This window comes from Palaemon carinicauda, chromosome 30 (genome assembly GCF_036898095.1).
Source record: "Palaemon carinicauda isolate YSFRI2023 chromosome 30, ASM3689809v2, whole genome shotgun sequence".
NCBI lineage: Eukaryota > Metazoa > Arthropoda > Malacostraca > Decapoda > Palaemonidae > Palaemon > Palaemon carinicauda.
This window is the reverse complement of record NC_090754.1, coordinates 40,296,869-40,316,261: the sequence shown is the minus strand read 5'-3', so window position 1 is coordinate 40,316,261 and position 19,393 is coordinate 40,296,869. Positions and strand designations below refer to the sequence as shown.

The 19,393-nt window shown below is 41.8% G+C and overlaps 1 protein-coding gene across 1 annotated transcript in view; it reads right to left on the bottom strand.

Annotated features, from left to right (window-relative positions):
• Positions 1-17,815, bottom strand: part of LOC137623039 (SPRY domain-containing protein 7) — a 31,313-nt gene extending 13,498 nt beyond the window's left edge. Inside the window, exons 1-2 of the mRNA XM_068353671.1 lie at positions 17,651-17,815; positions 9,776-9,892 (exon numbers count right to left, since the gene is read on the bottom strand). Coding sequence (XP_068209772.1) covers positions 9,776-9,892; positions 17,651-17,756 — 223 coding nt within the window. The 5' untranslated portion in view covers positions 17,757-17,815. The remainder of the gene's footprint in view (positions 1-9,775; positions 9,893-17,650) is intronic.
• Positions 17,816-19,393: the final 1,578 nt, after the last annotated feature.

Here is a 19,393-nt window from a genome sequence, read left to right as displayed (position 1 = left end):
GGTCCTGTAGATCTTTGTTGGAGGAAAGATCCAAGCCTCTGTGGCGGAAAACCGCTGCCAACAAACTTCTGTAACCCTTGATCGTAGGAGCTGATAGGGAGCTTACGTTCCTTAGATGTAACAGGAAGTCAGCAATCTGGGTTACATTGGTACTGGTTGAGGAAAACTGCATTGGCCTTGCACCAGCTTCGGAAGACTTCCCATAAAGACTGATAGACTCTGAGAGTGGATGTCGTCCTTGCTCTGGCAATCGCTCTGGCTGCCTCCTTCGAAAAGCCTCTAGCTCTTGAGAGTCTTTCGATAGTCTGAAGGCAGTCAGACGAAGAGCGTGGAGGTTGGGAGTACCTTCTTTACGTGAGGTTGACGCAGAAGGTCCACTCTAGGAGGAAGAGTCCTGGGAACGTCGACCAGCCATTGCAGTACCTCAGTGAAACATTCTCTCGCGGGTCAGAGGGGAGCAACCAACGTCAGCCGTGTCCCTTTGTGAGAGGCGAACTTCTGAAGTACCCTGTTGACAATCTTGAACGGCGGGAATGCATACAGGTTGAGATGGGACCAATCCAGCAGAAAGGCATCCACGCGAACTGCTGCTGGGTCTGGAATCGGAGAACCATACAAGAGGAGCCTCTTGGTCATCGAGGTAGCGAATAGATCTATGGTTGGCTGATCCCACAGGGCCCAAAGTCTGCTGCAAACATTCTTGTGAAGGGTCCACTCTGTGGGGAAGACCTGACCCTTCCGGCTGAGGCGATCTGCCATGACATTCATATCGCCCTGAATGAGCCTCGTTACCAGCGTGAGCTTTCGATCTTTTGACCAAATGAGGAGGTCCCTTGCGATCTCGAACAACTTCCTCGAATGAGTCCCTCCCTGCTTGGAGATGTAAGCCAAGGCTGTGGTGTAGTCGGAGTTCACCTCCACCACCTTGTTAAGGTGGAGGGACTTGAAGTTTATCAAGGCCAAATGAACTGCCAACAACTCCTTGCAATAGATGTGAAGTGTCCTTTGCTCCTGATTCCATGTTCCCGAGCATTCCTGTCCGTCCAGTGTCGCACCCCAGCCCGTGTCCGATGCGTCCGAGAAGAGACGGTGGTCGGAGGACTGAACAGCCAATGGTAGACCTTCCTTGAGAAGAATGCTGTTCTTCCACCACGTTAGAGTAGACCTCATCTCTTCGGAAACAGGAACTGAGCCCGTCTCTAGCGTCCTGTCCTTTATCCAGTGAGCAGCTAGATGATACTGAAGGGGGCGGAGGTGGAGTCTCCCTAACTCGATGAACAGGGCCAGCGATGAAAGTGTCCCTGTTAGACTCATCCACTGCCTGACTAAGCATCGGTTCCTTCTCAGCATGCTCTGGATGCATTCTAGGGCTTGGAAGATCCTTGGGGCCGACGGACAAGTCCGAAAAGCTCGACTCTGAAGATCCATACCCAAGGAGACAATGGTCTGGGATGGAACGAGCTGAGACTCCTCAAAATTGACCAGGAGGCCCAGTTCCTTGGTCAGATCCATAGTCCATTTGAAAATCTCCAGACAGCGACGACTTGAGGGAGCTCTTAAAAGCCAGTCGTCTGACGGAGCCGGACACAAGATTATGATACTGCTGCACAGTCTGTAAACTGTCAATCATGGGCAAGCGAGGAAGTACAGTGACAACCCGAATCTGTCTAGACTGTCTGGGTCGTACAGACAACTCCTTAACGGGTTGCTGAGGTTGCCCACTGCGTCACAACAAGTCCCTTCTGTTGGTTGTTGAACGTCTTCCCCGTGACACATTGACTCCGTAAACAAAAAATCCTCTAACAAGGACTAAGCTTGGACTGCATGTCATGCAACACAGCTCAAGGTCTATGGGAGCAGGTGTGGTAACAGACGGGATTAGCGGCTGAAGTGTAACCATTACCTTCCCTGTAAGCATGTTATGCTTAAATAAAAGTCCATAAGAGGTTATGCAGCTAAAGGCTCCCTCCAAATGACAGAGTCCTCAAGGGAATATCAGAAGGAGGGAGAAAAGAACTTTCTCATCTACAGGGACCTTATCCTAGAAAAGCTAAGTTCTCTGAGTGAGGGTTCACTGGTGCAAAGCAGCAGACTAGAAGGCAACGTTATGAAACTGCTTGACAGTCTAGTGAGTTGGCAACAACCCAAGATGTGTTGAGAAGCATGCGGTAAGGTATGCAGAGCATGATGTATGCAGAGTATGCTGTATGCAGAGCATGCTGAATGCAGAGCATGCTGTATGCAGAGCATGTTGTATGCAGAGCATGCTGAATGCAGAGCATGCTGAATGCTGAGCATGTAGGAAGTAGAGCCTGCTGTAAGCAGAGCCTGCTGAAAGGAAAGCAGAGCGTGTGCATGGCGTTTAACATTTCTCAGAAATTCCATGACCAGTGCTAGAGTGCTTAATGCATGCTTGCATGGGGTTGAACCATGGTATGCTGAACAGCAGAGTCAGAACGAGCTGGAACAACAACAGAGGTTTCCTCAACTTGAGGGAAAACCTGAGGTTCAGACTGCATAGGCTGAACAACAGACGGAGCAGAAGGCAGGTGCAAGGGTGAAGGAGGTTGACTCCTAGCAAGAGTTGCACCCAAGGATTGAACCAGCTAAGCGGAGGACGGAGGCGGAGTAGTCCGTTCCTGTTCCTGAGAGATGAGTGGAGCATGAGAAGGTTGAGGCTGCCTTGATGAGGGTTGAACTCGGTGCAGCGCTGGTTGAGCAGACAGACTCACGGAGGGGAGAGGTTGTTGTACCCCAACCGAGAGTTGCACCACTGGAGAAGCAGCAAGGGGAGGAGGAGGAAGAGTGTAACTCTCCTGATCCCAAAGCAAGGGTTGCCTTAAAGAAGGCTGAGGCTGAACAACACTGTGAACAGCAAACTCCGAAAGTGGTTCAACATCGTACGCCTGGCAGATGGAGCTGCGACTGGGTGCAGCGAGTGCAGGCGGGTGCAGCACAGGCTGAACGGGTGCAGGAGGTTGGTGCACCACCGGTGCATGAACGGGTGCAGGAGGTTGGTGCACCACCGGTGCAGGCGGGTGCAGCACAGGCTGAACGGGTGCAGGAGGTTGGTGCACCACTGGTGCAGGCGGGTGCAGCACAGGCTGAACGGGTGCAGGAGGTTGGTGCACCACAGGTGCAGGAGGTGCAACACTCTCAGCACGACACTCACGCATCAAGTCCGAAAGCTGTGCTTGCATGGACTGTAGTAGAGTCCACAACATCGTACGCCTGGCAGATGGTGTTGCGACTGGGTGCAGCGAGTGCAGGCGGGTGCAGCACAGGCTGAACGGGTGCAGGAGGTTGGTGCACCACAGGTGCAGGAGGTGCAACACTCTCAGCACGACACTCACGCATCAAGTCCGAAAGCTGTGCTTGCATGGACTGTAGTAGAGTCCACAACATCGTACGCCTGGCAGATGGTGTTGCGACTGGGTGCAGCGAGTGCAGGCGGGTGCAGCACAGGCTGAACGGGAGCAGCCGGGTTGTTGAACTTTACTTCGTACGTCTGGCATAGGTCTGGACTTTACGTTTAAGAGGTCTTGAGACCTGAGACCAGCGTAACTCTGCCTTTATTTTCTCCTCTAAATCTTCTGCAGACGAGCAAAATAAGGGCTCAATCGTCTGCGGGTGGGAGTGACGGTCTCGGTAAGACACGCCCACAACCACCGAGGATACTTCTGTGCGCCGATCAAGGCCTGCCGAACCCTTATGCCCTTCGACATTGCTTCTCCCCTGGGCTTGGGAGCTTGCAAGAGGTCCCGGACTGGGAGGACGACTGGCGCGCACAAAAGTACCCTCACGCATAACACTGACATACTTTGCGCTAATCACTTATCACTTTGATTTCTGTTTGCACTTATTTCACTGAACTCGAAACTTTAAGTGGTTTGTACCTGAAACACGCAATTCTATCCTTCTCAAAAGTTAGTAATTGCGAAAACAGAATTACAATGTAACAGAAAAAAACAAATGAAAGAAAATTCAGTGGCTGGAAAGAGACTAAACACTAGATCACTCTAGAAACGTTTAGTTTCTTCCCCTAAAGAGACTAGGGATAAGAGCAAAACGATAACGACGTTACTCGTACGCCTGGCAGGCTTGAGGGAAACGTTTATCCTCTTTCTCCCTCCGTCTCTATCTCTCTCTCTCTCTCTCTCTTGACTAAGAACCTGAGAGAAGAGCCCAATCATAAATATCGTTAAAACATATTATTGTTAAAGGAAAAAACTGAAATATTTCCCAAAACGAAAAGTTCCTTATTAGGATCAAAACCATTAAGTTAAGAAAGAATGAACAAAACGCTAGACACGGTTACTCTTACTGCAATGTGAAACCGTGAACATTCTTTCTCTATCGTAACGATAGAGTGCAAGTTGAAACGTTCTGAACGTCAACAACTGCCGAGACAAACAAAACGTTAGTTCAACTTTGAAAAAGTACGAGACTATCAAAGAAATTCTTTCAAAGACCTTAAAATAGCATAATATGTTAACAGGTAAAACCGAAATGACGGGCTCACGATAATTAACTTCGGTACCAAGAAAAGACCGCCTACTATTAGGAAGGTCGAATATAAACAAATATAAAAATTAATTTTAATAAGTTTATAATAAAAGGAAGTTAATCGAAGAGGCCTATAAGAGGCGGAGAGATATAAAATAAATCTATAACTTTTGTTAAGCAAAATTAAGAAAGAGAGTCTATACTCTCTTAGACACCAACACTTCCGTCTAAGGGAAGGGTCGGCCATTGAAAGGTGAACGAGAGTTCATATTCTCTTCGTCACCAAAAATAATCAAATTAATTCCAAAAGCTAACTAAGCTAAAATAGAAGTTTCCAGTAAAGCGACAGCCGAAATCAAAGAGAAATACTTCACCAAAGTCGTGAAAATACTCCAAGAACATAAGCGTATCCCAGAACGTCTTGTCAGAAGCACGACAGAGGAATAATTGAGGAGGTGTCAACAAGAAGTACTTGAGTACCTGGCCACAGGTGGCGCTGGTAAGAACACCCCCTTCTAGTATTGTGATAGCTGGCGTATCCCTCCATAGAATTCTGTCGGGCAACAGAGTTGACAGCTACATGATTATCGGGTAAGTTTAATATTGAAAATTTTTAGATACAATTTCCCTAGAAAGCCTTAAAACATGAAAGGAAATTAACAAAAATATTATCCTTTCTAAGTAGTACACAACTGCAAAGTGATTAAATAACTGATGAAGTCCACAATCATTACAGAATCCCAATAGGGATGTAAATTCTTCACTCATTTCCTCTTGTATTTCAAAGTTTTCATTCAAAGGAATACGGTATACTTAATTATTAGGAAATAGGGGACTGATTAAGTCATTACATCATTTTTGCCAATTAAAATTTTTTGGATTAATTTTTAATATAGATTCATAGGACTGGAATGAATGATTTGTTCACAAGGGATGCAAATCAAAAGGGGTGTTAAGGAAATCAGAAGAGACAAAGGGAAATATTTATGATAGAGAAGCTAGAAAGCAATACAGAGAAGCCTTAACACCACTTTCAGCAAACAGTGCCATGTAGCAAGGTGGTGGTCATCCTCCAATAGGGTGCTACTAATTCTTGTTTAAGGAATTTCTAAATAAAAAAAAATATATATAGTTGTTCCTACACGAATACAAAGCCTCATCCTTTAATAGTCTTATGATTTCAGGTTTGATGAAACTGGCTTTTAAGATTTATAACGAGGTGTTGATAGTTACTGGTGGGTGTCTGGGAAGTCCTAGGATGCTCCTCGGCCAGTATACCGAAGTCCTATTCCCTACACTTTTAACTGGCTGATGTAATTTTTTTCTACTAGTTTATGGTTAGCAGTTCGTTGTGAATGAGGGTATTTAAGGAAGACGAAAGGTTTTGCAGCTTTTCCGATAACTATAGCTAACTATAAGTTCCTGTTACGTGGCGATATACAGTACACTTTTGTTCCTGTTAACAGCATTTCTATTGATATTTATTCCTTCGCTAGTGTGTAGTAGTGACAGCAATGTCATTATAACTTAGGAATGAAATGTTGTTGCTCACCATCAATAGAAAAGAGAACTTAAAATCATTCCTTCATATCTGAACTACTGTACCTTATAGGAGAGACTATGCCATTCACTAACCCATTTGGCCTAAGCTAAGGCGAGCAAGAAGACCGTTTTAGGGGTGCGGTTTCTATCTGAGGACAGCCTCAATAGTTCATCGGGTGTCTTAGCACCGATACCTTACCCATGCATTCATCGGACTTAATTCCCATTGTCAGTCAGAAGAAAAAGGGGCAAAATGTTTTCCCCCATTGGACGATTAGTCCTTCCCAAACAATAGGAGTTACATATAGGGAGAGGAAGAGACACGGTGAGTTCATGCAATACTTTGCTCTAGGTCATTAGCGTTGTTACACATTGATATGCTGCTATAAGCTTGTAGGCTTCTGTGGGAGTACCACCTCATCTGTTTGAATCATGCACTCCTATGGCAGCATCATTTCATCTACTTGCAATTACGTGTTCTTATAGGACCTCCACCTCACCAAACTGCGTGCCCATTAGAGCACTACTAAGCATTAACATGCATATATGTGGTCACACTCTGTTTTTACATGAGTGCTCCTATGGGAGCCCATATCTCACCTGTTTACAATGTGGTCACACTCTCTTACTTATCTGTTTTTACTTGAGTGCTCCTATGGGAGCCCATATCTCACCTGTTTACAATTTTAATCTCCAACTGAGTGCTCCCCCATCTGATCACAAGCTCCTTTCACTTCAGCTGTTGGCTATCGTGCACACCTATGGAAAGGCCAACTCAAATGCTCAAGATCATGTACATTTACAGAAGTGCCATCTCATCCACTCAAGCTCAATCTTGCACCATCTCACATGCTCATGAGATAGCTCTGCTACCGAAACGGCACCTCACCTGTTTGCGCTAGCGCTCTCATTCATAAGACTAATAGCCTAGGGGACGTCTGTGTATTTGCACTAATTCATCTAACTTAGAGCATTCACATGCCTGTGCGCTCCTGTCTATTCGCGCACAAGCCCAGTCACCTTTTGGCACACTACCTTCTGATTGCAAGTACTTTCTCAAGTGTCACGCACTCACCAGATCTTAAATGTCACACCTCTTCGCACTCAAATTCACTCTCTCCTACCATAAAAGAATAGGAAAAAGGAATCAATGAAGCACAGGATGACCAATCTGGCATAACTGCTCAACACTTGGACATTACCTCTGCGAGGGCTTTTTGCAGACACCTTCCCCAATTGATCAAACCAGAAGAATCCACACTGCCGGTAGGGACCCGGATGGAACGAGGACACGATGTCCCCATATCGGAGTTTTCCATCATGGAATCTATTTCCATGGCCAGCCTCCAAGTTACATTGAGGTTTGATTGCACCACCATGCACTGCACTATGACGCATGGCTGGTAAAAGCCCAAGTACAAGGAAGTACAGTACACTTATTTGATCTGACCAAATGCCAATAACAAAACCTTCTTGATGCATCATTCAGATGTCACATGGACCCTTCGAAACCAAGAGAAAAGGAATATGATTGCCTTCCAATTTTCCAGACAAGGGAGTCCAGATAGTTGAGTCACTTGTGGAATTCTTTGGTACAAGAGCTGCATTCTGGTTCTCATGAAGGGGACGATATCAGGAGCATAACAGTGGAAGACGATGCAAACAGTACTTCTTTTCCACCAGTCAGCTTCTGCTAATTGCCCAGGCCCTTACGGATATAGCACCTACTATATTCTGAAAACCCCATCAAATCTTTAGCAAGCACTGAGAAAGAATCCATAGACTGACAGGTCCAGTCGGCTACTTCACATCCAATTCAGACCGGCCACGGCTAACTGTGTACGGTCTGTCATAAGAATGATGACAACTCCACCTTGTAGCTTGAAAGACATGTACCCTGTGATCCATTTCCTCAATCCTGCAGGAGGTTTGCTCCATTTTTTCTTTTTTGAGGAAAGTAGCTGACAATTCAAAGCCTGGTGCTTGGGACTGATTACCATTCCCCAGGTGTTCAGCTAGTCTTTTGAGTACTTTCAATCGGCACTCGTCTACCCACAGGTCTTAGCAATTGCCACCTTTTACCCTCCTACAAGAGAATGCCTGTTGTTTTGGTCTGCAGATTAAAACATAGTTAATAAGGTTCTTTAGGACTCTACAATGCCTTCTAAATAGAAAAAGACAATGCCTTCAGACTCTTCCCCTCTCTATGAGGTTAGTTCCACATGGCTGCTTCCCAGTGATCGCTCCTATAGTTCATGAAGTTTACTTGTTTACAATCAGAGCTTCCATACCTTTGGTTTAGGTGATAACAGGAATACAGTATGGGGCGATCTACCCAAGTGCTGTAGTTGCATGACGAACTCCGTTGTGAGTACTTCTCTCCTATCATTCAAAAATGTAGAAGAGAATGGATGAGAAGCTCACCCAAATTTCCTTCAGTCTAGTGAATGTGATCAACAGACGGATTGTACCTCCAGCTCAAGCTACTGGGAATGCCAGCAGCTCTTCTTTGCTAGTTTTCCAAAGGGTTTGATATGAGTACAGTACTTGGTAGTGATATATGCCAATTATGCATAAATTTACAAAGGGCCCCATTCTCAAACCTTTCTCAAGCAGGCTCACTCTTGTCAGAAGAAGATGCGAGGCAGTAGTGCACGGTTTTTTCAGGTAAGAACACTGTTCAAGCAAATACACTCAATCGACAGTCCCATTGTAGGGTTTTAGGCTATTCCTACATTAATGCGTGGCAGAAGGGCTTAGTTTCTCACCATCACTCATGCTTTTATATAGACCTTTCTAATGGAAGTTCTGTTACAATGCAGAAAGTGGTTACTAGTGATCTTCAAAAATATTCTGCCATTCTTAGTGTGAAGCTACAAATGCGCTCCAAGTTGCTCGTTGAATTCAAGCTTACACAAAATGGCCAAATGATATATTTTTCAATGACAATCATATCATATTAATGGACAAAACAGAAAAATGAGGGCTTTGTCTGGAAAATAATAATCCCACAGGGCTTAAGACATCCTCACAAGAGAACCTTGTTCCAATAATGGTAGAAGAAAAATTCTGACAGCAATATGCGATATACTTTACAGTAGTTTTCAAGTGTTGTGAAACAAAATTTTGCAATCAAAAGTGACACAAAGAGTTGATAGATATTCAGTCATGCAAAGTAAGTCATTGATTGGGAGCTTCTCTGACTTCTATTTCTTGACATAAAGAAAACATAAGTATGGTATATTCGCACAATCATCAGGCAGTTCCTTTATAAATTATCTCAGATTCTACAGCCTTCATCCGACTTACAGAAAAAGTAAATGCTGTTTCATGATTTCTACAAATATTTACTTCATAGCTCACAGAACTTCATTCTCCTCTTAGATTTGATTTAATTACATTTCCTAGTGATAGAGTAGTCAGTTTGATCTGTAACACTCCTGTTTCTCACCCCAAATAGGTATTCATTCTTATGGTTAGCCTAAATGCTTAATCCAGCCATTACCATATTTATACTATAATCATAATGTAAGCAAGACAATCTCTTTTAGAGAGAGAGAGAGAGAGAGAGAGAGAGAGAGAGAGAGAGAGAGAGAGAGAGAGAGAGAGAGAGAGAGAGAGAGTGTCTCACACATATAACAACAGCACAGCACATTCAAATAAATCGATTCTGTACTGTATTAACATAATTAAAAATGACCGAAGAACATTGTCTTGCTAAACAAACCTGACTGCTGGAGTTTCACTTCGAAGTAAGCTTTGTTCTGTAATATGGGAATGTTACCCAGGGCTCCTCCAGTTCCACAGATACGAATTCCATTCTTTACAATGACAACTTCATGGCCTGAAAAAATAATAAGATTCACTCAATACTATAGCTAAGCAATCTAAATTTCCTAAACATCACAATATTTTTAAATAATTTGTATATTTCCTTACCATACAAATCTGACACCTTTAATAGCATACAAATCTGACACATTTAATAGGAACTTAAACATTTAAGTGCTCAGGATAATGAATTGGAAATGAAAGAAGTCTAAGGAAGTGTTAATAAGGAAGGAAGTATTATTAATAGTGAAAAAGAAGCTAAAGGTATTACAGGTTAAAGGTGACTGGTTTCAGTTCCGGTTCCATCAGAATAGATGCTCACCAGAACGTCAGCCGGGCAAGCCCAATCCCCCATTGTGGTGCCCTACCACAGCAGAGGCCTCCCCAGTAAACAGCTTCAACTCACGGTCCTGGGCGGGGATCGATCTCTTGCCATGCGAATGCTAGGCAAACACGTTACCACTGTACTAGCCTGGAAGCATAAAAAGGATGAAAAGAAAGGTGAAAGGAATGATGAGAGGAAAGGTAAGAGTGGAGAAAAAAGGTAAGGACGAGAATGTGTAAGAGTTGTTTAATCTCTAAAGTATGGAGAAAATGATGACCAAGGCTCTCAGGAAAGCCAACGCAGACAGTGTCTCTTCTGCCTCTTCTGGAGAGGGGACCGAGTCCAGATCGATTGTCTCCCGAGACTCTTCCCCTCTTGACAGAGGGAAGTAGTCTGGGGAAGTACGATGAGGTCTCAAACTCCTTTCCAGTCTCAGAACCATACCTGGATGATACTTTGGGGATTCTTCTAGATCTAAGTCTTGCTTAGCAGACCCAGAAGTTTCCTTTGTTCCTATGCTCCCCTTGGCAACAAAACAGAATCTTGTGCCCCTGAAGGGCTCGCTCATTCACTTCAGGAAGACCTACAGACTACCAAGTCCTTAAATGGCCTGCCGGTCAGTGGTAGTTGTCAGGAAATGTGTCAATTCTTAAGATATCCTTAATGAGTTATTTAGTAGATATCAATAATGAGTTGTTTCATAGTTTTAAGTCATTAATCAAGAGAGAGAGACACAAAAGAAATAGGTTGAATTTGTTAACATATAAATTTGTTTTAGAGAGACAAGAGAGAACGAGCTTGAACTAGGATGTTGACATAATTTTTGTTAACGTAAGCTCCCATGTACAGTACAAGGAACTTGAACGTGTTGGCAGTACGAGACGACAAAACAACTTTGGCTAAAATGCGAGAGCCGAATTCTTTTCTCGTGACTTAAGGCCGCTGGGAGCGATGACGCACGATCACGAATGGGCCACAATTTTGATTGATGGTACCCACCTGCGGTATAAAAGAGGTGAGAGCAAGGACTTGCTCTCTTCCTGTTAATATGTAAAAGTATGAAGGTCAAGTGCACCTCTGATCTGACCCACCACCCACTTTGGGGTCAGGCTCCCTCCTGCTGCTCTCACTGACATATCCAACTTCAAGCACGCTGTACCCATGGATGCCCTCTAGCCCAAGATGCCAGAGGGAACGAGGCCCCTCCATCTCGAGATGCTGGAGGGAAACGAGTACATTCTAGCCCAAGATGTCAGAGGGATATGAGCGCCCTCTAGCCTGTGATTCCAGAGGGGAACCATCCAAAAGAACCGGCCTCGCAGGAGCCCTTATTGTCTGTGAAGGGCACTAGCAGCTCGTCTGTTCATCAAGATCATTATCAAGAAAGTCTCCGGGAACATTACTCCAATTTTCATAGTGATACTTTCGTACAGTATTTGCACAAGTGTAATTTTAATTCTGCACAATAACGTTGAGTTTCAGTAAATCAATAAAACTGCAACGAATTTCCATACCCACTTTCCTCTTGAGAATAATGTAACAATAATTTAATTTATGTAGTGTGGAAGATTCTACTTATTAAATTTGAGTAATTTTAATTCAACTTACAAAGCTTCAATTTAAAATAAAGTAAGGAAGCTTCACACTCACATACTGGGATGATCTTGAGGAAAGACTCAAAGGATTAATGTTTTGTGGTGAATGATCACTATACTTCCTGCATACCTTAGTGTCTTTCTAGTGTTTATACAGGCTGTCTGAAGGAGAAAAACATAGTGGGGACCTTGTCTTATGACAACAGCTTCCCTTAGGGGAAGCGATCTCTAATCGTATTTATCTCTGTCACTTGTTTGTGGGATATCACAAATTTTTAAGTAATTTGTACTTTTCTAGCTATATAAACCTGAGTCCTTTAGGTAAGGAATATGATTTAAGTGTGAGAGGGTCAATTAATAAGCAGTTAAGTGACATGTAAGAGAGAATGAGGAGCCCCATCCCCTTACCTGTCAAAGTCTAGTCACTTATGAACTTTTGGCTCAGGAGTGAGAAAGGTGGTTGAGGAGGGAAGTATAATTGAAAGGCTCAAGTTTGTATAACAAGGAAAAATAGCATTTCAGATAGCACTGCAGAGGCCCCATGGATCACAAAAGTCTCTTCTCTTGGTGCCACTCTACACTTCACGTAGAGATAGGATGGAGAAGGGTTCAACCCTGGAGTCGTGCTCCGGCAGGATCAGAGTTTGCCCATGTGCCCTGGCACTAGATTAAGAAGATCCTACAACCCTCAGAGTGAGAGTTTAAGACAGGGGGTTCTGTCACTTCCCTTAACTTCATTGATTATAAGTCAGCAGAGACAGTCTTAAAAGTTAGAGTGACTGAGGGCTTCTCAAAAGCTCAGATGAGGTACTGAGAACTGGACGACTGTCAGAAGCCCACACAAGTATAAGCAACTTCATTGAAAGACCATGCTCAAGTCTGAGCAGCAGCTTTGATGGTTGCTACTGAGAGGAGGTTCCCTGAACCTAGAAGTGGAATTCTGCAATCTAGTCTAGAACTGATCTGACTTGAGAATTCCTTCTATAATATCCATCATACAGGATGGTCCACTTTTCCTGGGAGACTGAGAGCCAAGAGAGTTCCTTCGGGACATCGACAAAGCAGAACAGGAAACCATTCGGCATTAGGTCATCTGGAAGCCACTCGAATCAACCTGATTTCCGGTGTAATTTTACACGGTACATTAATCAACAAACCAGGTTAAACAGAAAGAACGTAACCCTCTATGTTTGTTGGAAGGCTACTTCGAACTCAGATCATGGGGCTGGATAAGGGGAGAAAACCTAGGGCGCTTCCTGTTTAGCCGTATGGCGAACCGGACAATCCTAAAAGAAATCCCCGAAACCAGAAGCCTCTCCATTAAGCTGGGTTGGAGGGACCACTCTAACATTAAAGCCCTCCTGTGACAACTAAGTGTGACTGCCCAACAACTCCCCAGCAAGGAATGCCATCCAGAAATTCATCTGCTTTGCCAGTTTACATAGCTTGACTTAAGACTTAGGTCAACACAGTGGTGTTCTTTTAACAACCCATCAGATGCCTTCTCAACAAGGAGCGCGATCTAAAAAGCATACTTGCATGCAAATAGGCGGGCGCTCTCTCACCAGAGGGCATGGACGAACAGAAGATTGATCTACATTTAGGTGGCGCACAAGAATGGACGTGCAAGCACAAACAAACAGGAAAGTTTGAGCAACGAGGAGCAAGTACTGAAGAGTATGGGCTAGATGGCAAGTGCATGTATTCCAAAGAGTGTGCAAGCCCAAACAGAGGCGAGAGAAATCCAGTCAGACAGTGCTCATGAGAATCAGCGCATTTGTGAAGAGATTCTGGTTTCCTCTTAGGAAGACTTCTTTCCTTTGCAGTGAAGAGTATCTTCCTCTGATTACATAATATTTCTGACGGAAGGAGAACGAAGAACCTAGATGAGGCAGCAACATTCTTGTCCTGTTGGAGACTCCCCTCTTCGTCCTGTAAAAGCAGTCTAAGAAAGGAGATGATCTATCCAGCTAAGGTGTAACTAGTAAGGGGTTGGGAAGAGAAGTTGGACATAATTGCTTCCTTGAAACTGATAGTGCCTCTAAAGATGAGGATAGCTGGTCAGTTATCCATGCAGGACAAAGCAAACATGAATGGGAAGGGCCATAGATTTCCTCTGCAGGTGCAACAGATAGGACAGGCTCCACTGGAGGACACTTTACTTTAGATACAGCTAAGGCCGGCAGAAGTCTCCATCAGGAAGGAATACCTTTTGGCTCTAAAGGACAGTCACAACATCTTGTCGGAGTGAGTCAGAGGAAAAGAGATATCCCCTCCACTAGGCGAAGTGGATACTGGTATCTCACTCTGGGCTTGCCCCAGGGTTGAAATAACACTGTCTTCCTTCTTTGCATTCCAACTGAAGGAGGGTGACAGAAAAGGATCAGAAACCAGTTCCAAGAGGAGAAAGAAGAGAACCAGCAGATTTCTTCACTTTTATGGTAGACCCTGAAGGGGAAGAATGTTGCTTGTTTTCTTTTCCTCTTCTTACTAAACCCCTGCCACTGAAGGCTGACCTCTTCCCAACCACTCCTCACATGCAGAAGACTAATACAGTCATGCACCATGCAAGTAGGACTTAAAGAATGGGGATCCACATTCGGTTTACTCATGAAAGTCCCGCAATGTCATTTGAAAATTCCTGTGCAAGACCGCATACCTATTCATAGTTACTCTATGAACAGGCACACAACAACAAAGCAATCTGCAAAGAGAAAAAAATTGATGAGCCAAGTTTGTTAACTGAGAGCATCTGTACTACTAGGCAGCTGAAGTCAAAGTGGCTTCTCAGTGAGTTGGGGAGGGGGGGGCCTCTTTCCCCACTACCTGCCCATAACTACCAACATCCCAATATAATCCTAACTGATGAGTTTCCAGCTTCGCTGAAATCATATTGCTTTTATTATTATTATTATTATTAAATGCTAAGCTACAACCCTAGTTGGAAAAGCAGGATGCTATAAGCCCAGGGGCCCCAACAGGGAAAATAGCTCAGTGAGGAAAGGAAACAAGGAAAAATAAAATATTTTAAGAATAGTGACAACTTTAAAATGAATATTTCCTAAATAAACAATAAAAATTTCAACAAAACAAGAGAAAGAGAAACTAGATAGAACAGTGTGCCTGAGTGTACCCTCAAGCAAGAGAACTCTAACCCAAGACAAAGGCTTGTATCCATGTAGGAAAAAATATTCTGTAAACATCATTTTATGTATTCTGTTTCTCTATTTAAGATGTTTTTGAAGAGATGTAATGACTGTGATACTACAGCAACCAAATTAATAAGTTCAGAAAAAATTTATAGCTGCAAGAAAGCCTAGAGAAAACCGTGTTCTTCAAGAATGCCTATAGGGAAAATGTGTCGAGGTTAATCTAAAGTTTAATCTTTTATCTAATGATAACAACCCTTTCTTTATTTTACTGTGAATTCTTCAAATAATTGAAAAGAAAAGTGCTGTTAAAACTGCACAGGTTAGTATAAATTTCCTACTTTGTCTATTGATGAGCCCTACATTTTATACTGAGCCTCCGTATCTATTTACAGCTTCAGAAAGAGCCCTGAATTTCCACCATCTATAAAGAATATTTTTATGTAAAAACTACATAAACAGTGAAAACTTCCCATAAGACATGGCATTGTAGATGAAGTTATGGTTAATGGCAGCATGATGAGGATGGGGTAATTTGTGTTAAACCTCTAGGTGGGGTAAGATTTAGCCATGATCAAGCCATTTGCTACTTAAACCTATTACAATGTATTCCCTCATTCACTGATAATGACAAAATCTAAGTAGAGAGCTATGATCATGGGCTAGTCTGGGGTTCTAGTTCTCAAATCCTGAGTAGGACTACTTGCAATTAGCCAGTTAATCTATCAAATAGCAGTTAAGACTACTCTGGGGATATCAATCCTATTAATCCTATACTGGGAAAATTACAGTAATTTTATTAAGCCTACTCTGGGGAGATTAATATTGTTAAGCATTCTCTGGTGAAATTGTAAACATATGCCAATTAAAAGACAGACAGTCCCCAGGCTATGGTAAAATTATAGAACAACACAGAATTACAATATATTTCCAAGAGAAAAAACAACTTTTCCTACAGTAAATATTGTGATTTCAATGAACTTGACATTTATTTCCACCACAAATAAACCATTCTCCAGTTATACCCACCCACTTCCCGACGGACACAGTTGGGAACCTGGGACTTTGGGTTGCCAAAAACGGGAAATTTTTTTTATTATTTAACACTTTCTGGATTTGTAAAAGGTCACAGAACCTAACAAACCCACCCAACCTAACCTAGTAATTCCCAAGTCACAGAGTTGGATCCCCCATCCTAGGTCACATACGAAACCAAGTCCAAGACCTAGCACGGGGCCAAGCTCTCCGGACCTCCCTTCCCAGGTCACAGAACAAGCTGGGGGCCAAGACATCAGACTACACTTCCCAGGTCGCAGACCTAGTCAGGGACAAGCCCTCGGACACCCCTACCCAGGTTACAAACTCAAAAAGTAAATAACAAATAATTCCTTACCTCATGATTGACACTTACGTGTCTTTTTTCGTCTTAGCAATCTTCACAGTCGAGTTACATTAAATGATGTGTTGGTCTTCAACAAAATATAACTCAGAATTGCACTTATGACACTTAAAAATTTGAGGGATAGCACAATGAGATTTTAAAAAGGTGTTTACTACATTATGTGTACCATAAGTCACCGTGAAACTTTGCTATAGCATCCACATGACTATAATGGCACCCATTATGCTTCGTTACATCACGTTCCATAACACACCCAACAGTAACGGAAGTACAAAAGAACTGAGCAGTCCTTCTAAGAAAACAGGGCATGTGTCATAAAACTGCTTATGTCACACACAAGCATACAAACATCCCATAATATGGTACGTAAACTTTGTCTTATGGTAGGGGAAGGTAGGAGGAGGAGCTACATACAAACAAATGAACAGGAATAAATCCCCTGGTAGAAAGAAAGTGAGAGGAGGGCTAATGCACAGGAAGTACAATGTTGTTATTGGGCAACAGGGTATGTACAAATGTACAGACAGGAGCAGGTATGTGTGGTTTGTAAAATGTGAACAAAAGAGGACTATAAAGAGAGAAATAGGAGATGATGAATGGAGAAGTATTGAATTAAAAGCTCAAGATAGAGGCGACTGGCGAAATCTAACTGAGGCCCTTTTCTTCAATAGCCATAAGAGGAGATGATGATGATGAAGAAACAAGAGTTTAATAAATATTTCAGGGGAGCAATGCCAATGTTTTGTGTAATTTTCGTGGACTTATTATGCATCTCAGAGATTGATGTATGGAGAAGAAAAAGTTAGTTTCACCAATATTTATTGATTTGTCAGTAAATTTTCCCCACCCAAACCTAGGTTGTCATTGGGTGGCCCCTATTATTACCATAGGACATACTAGGGTATATAGTATCAACTATAAATTTGTAACAGAAATAAAAGTAATTTTCGAATTAAAGAAATAAAAGTAATTTTCGAAGAAAACGTAAGTTTTTCTATATAACACTGCCTTCCTCAATTAGTAAAGCTTTTTCCGTGTTTTTCTATAATAATACCTAGGCTACTTGGGTGTCCATCTACTCAATCTAGTCGTCGTTGCAACTTCCTAAATTAAAATAATGTGAGATTATAGAATTTCCTAATATTCGTCGGCAAAAATTTGCCTGACCTTATTTAGATTTCGGCAACACGCGAATAACCTACCACTAGCACGGTCAATGAACTAGGGTCTCAGTTAGGTGATCTGAAGTATACCCTACCGTTATGTTGTAAAAAATTTTAATATCTCCTCTTTATCTTACCCATATAACCAGTATCAAGAATTATTGTCGGCGTGGTTCTCACTGGTACACTGGCATGAGGAGACGATCCACACAGCTGACGAAAACAACACAAATACACTGCCATATTGTAACCTTTGTGCCCTAAAACCTAAATGAACAATACTAATGTCAACATTATTTGGGGTCGTTCTCATCGAAAACAATCTGAGCGTCTTTCGTTGGACAGAGGTTTCGGTCTTGTAACCAGGAATACGTTTCATACAAAACAATCTATTTTCTTGAATGTATTGATATATTTAACTAAAGATATATTGATTTTTTCATTAAAGCACATTAGTACAATTGTTTTTTATCCTTAAATTAAGACTTATTTAATTTTGAAAATATCAGTACAATAATACTTGGAATAGGAATTTTAAAATATTTAAAAAAAGTTCGTTACACAAAAATAAGTAGAGAACAGCAAAGTATGTCAAATTGGAATTATTTTCCGTTGTTGAATTTTGGAAACGATAAAAAACAACTTTTTCTCATTATTATTATTATTATTATTATTATTATTATCATTATTATTATTATTATTATTATTATTAGCCAAGCTACAACCCTAGTTGAAAAAACAAGATGCTATAAGCCAAGGGCTCCAGAGGGAAAAATAGCCCAGTGAGGAAAGGAATTAAGGAAAAAAATAAATGATGAGAATAAATTAACAATATATCATTCTAAAACAGTAACAGCGTCAAACCAGATATGTCCTATAAACTATTAACAACGTCAAAAACAGATATGTCACATATAAACATTGCGTGTAATAAATCACACATACACACACACACACACACACATATATATATATATATATATATATATATATATATATATATATATATATATATATATATATATATATATATATATATACAGTATATATATATATATATATATATATATATATATATATATATATATATATATATATATATATATATATATATATATATATATATATATATATTTCTGAGGTCTCTGTCCTGCAGTGGACTAGAAGCCCTGCATTTGCTGTTTGTCCTTGTGTTTATCTTCAGCCGTCACTAGTCCCCTGGAGGACAAAGGCCTCAAACATCTGCTTCATTAAACGCTAAAGCATTTGTGCCATCAACTATTTTAAGGCAACAACTTTCTAGTTTTCTGTATCTTTTCTTATTTTCAAGGATAGAATTTTGAAGAAAAAACTAAATTCGGTCTTGTGCTGTTCCATTTATTCAATTCTTGCCGACAGCTGTTTCAGCCAATAACTATTAGCTTTTGTCAGGGCATATAATATACAAAGAAATTATCTTTATTTAATGGCAGTGTACCCATACCAACGAAAATTCAAAGAAATCTAAAAAAAAAAAACATCAAAATACTTCAAAAACAATAAATATGTAAATTTAAAGATAATTTGCTAAAACATTCTGGAAAATGTATGGATCCTTTACACAGTTTCAAAACTATAGCTACCATTCCAGAGACCTTGTGCTGGAGAAAACCTCTATTATTAACACAACCCCACAACATCAAGTTGTAAGGTTCGGGATATGATATGGAGGCATTGTCCAGAATGTCTTCCCATTGGAAGGGAGGATCTTAGTATTCTTTATCGTGCTTAATGTTGCTGTTGTGAATCTGGAGGGCATGTGCTTTTATTGCGCCTTGCTGGACGTGGCAGAACCTTCTCTTAGACAAACGCATACTGGTCATCCCTATGTAAAGTTGAGA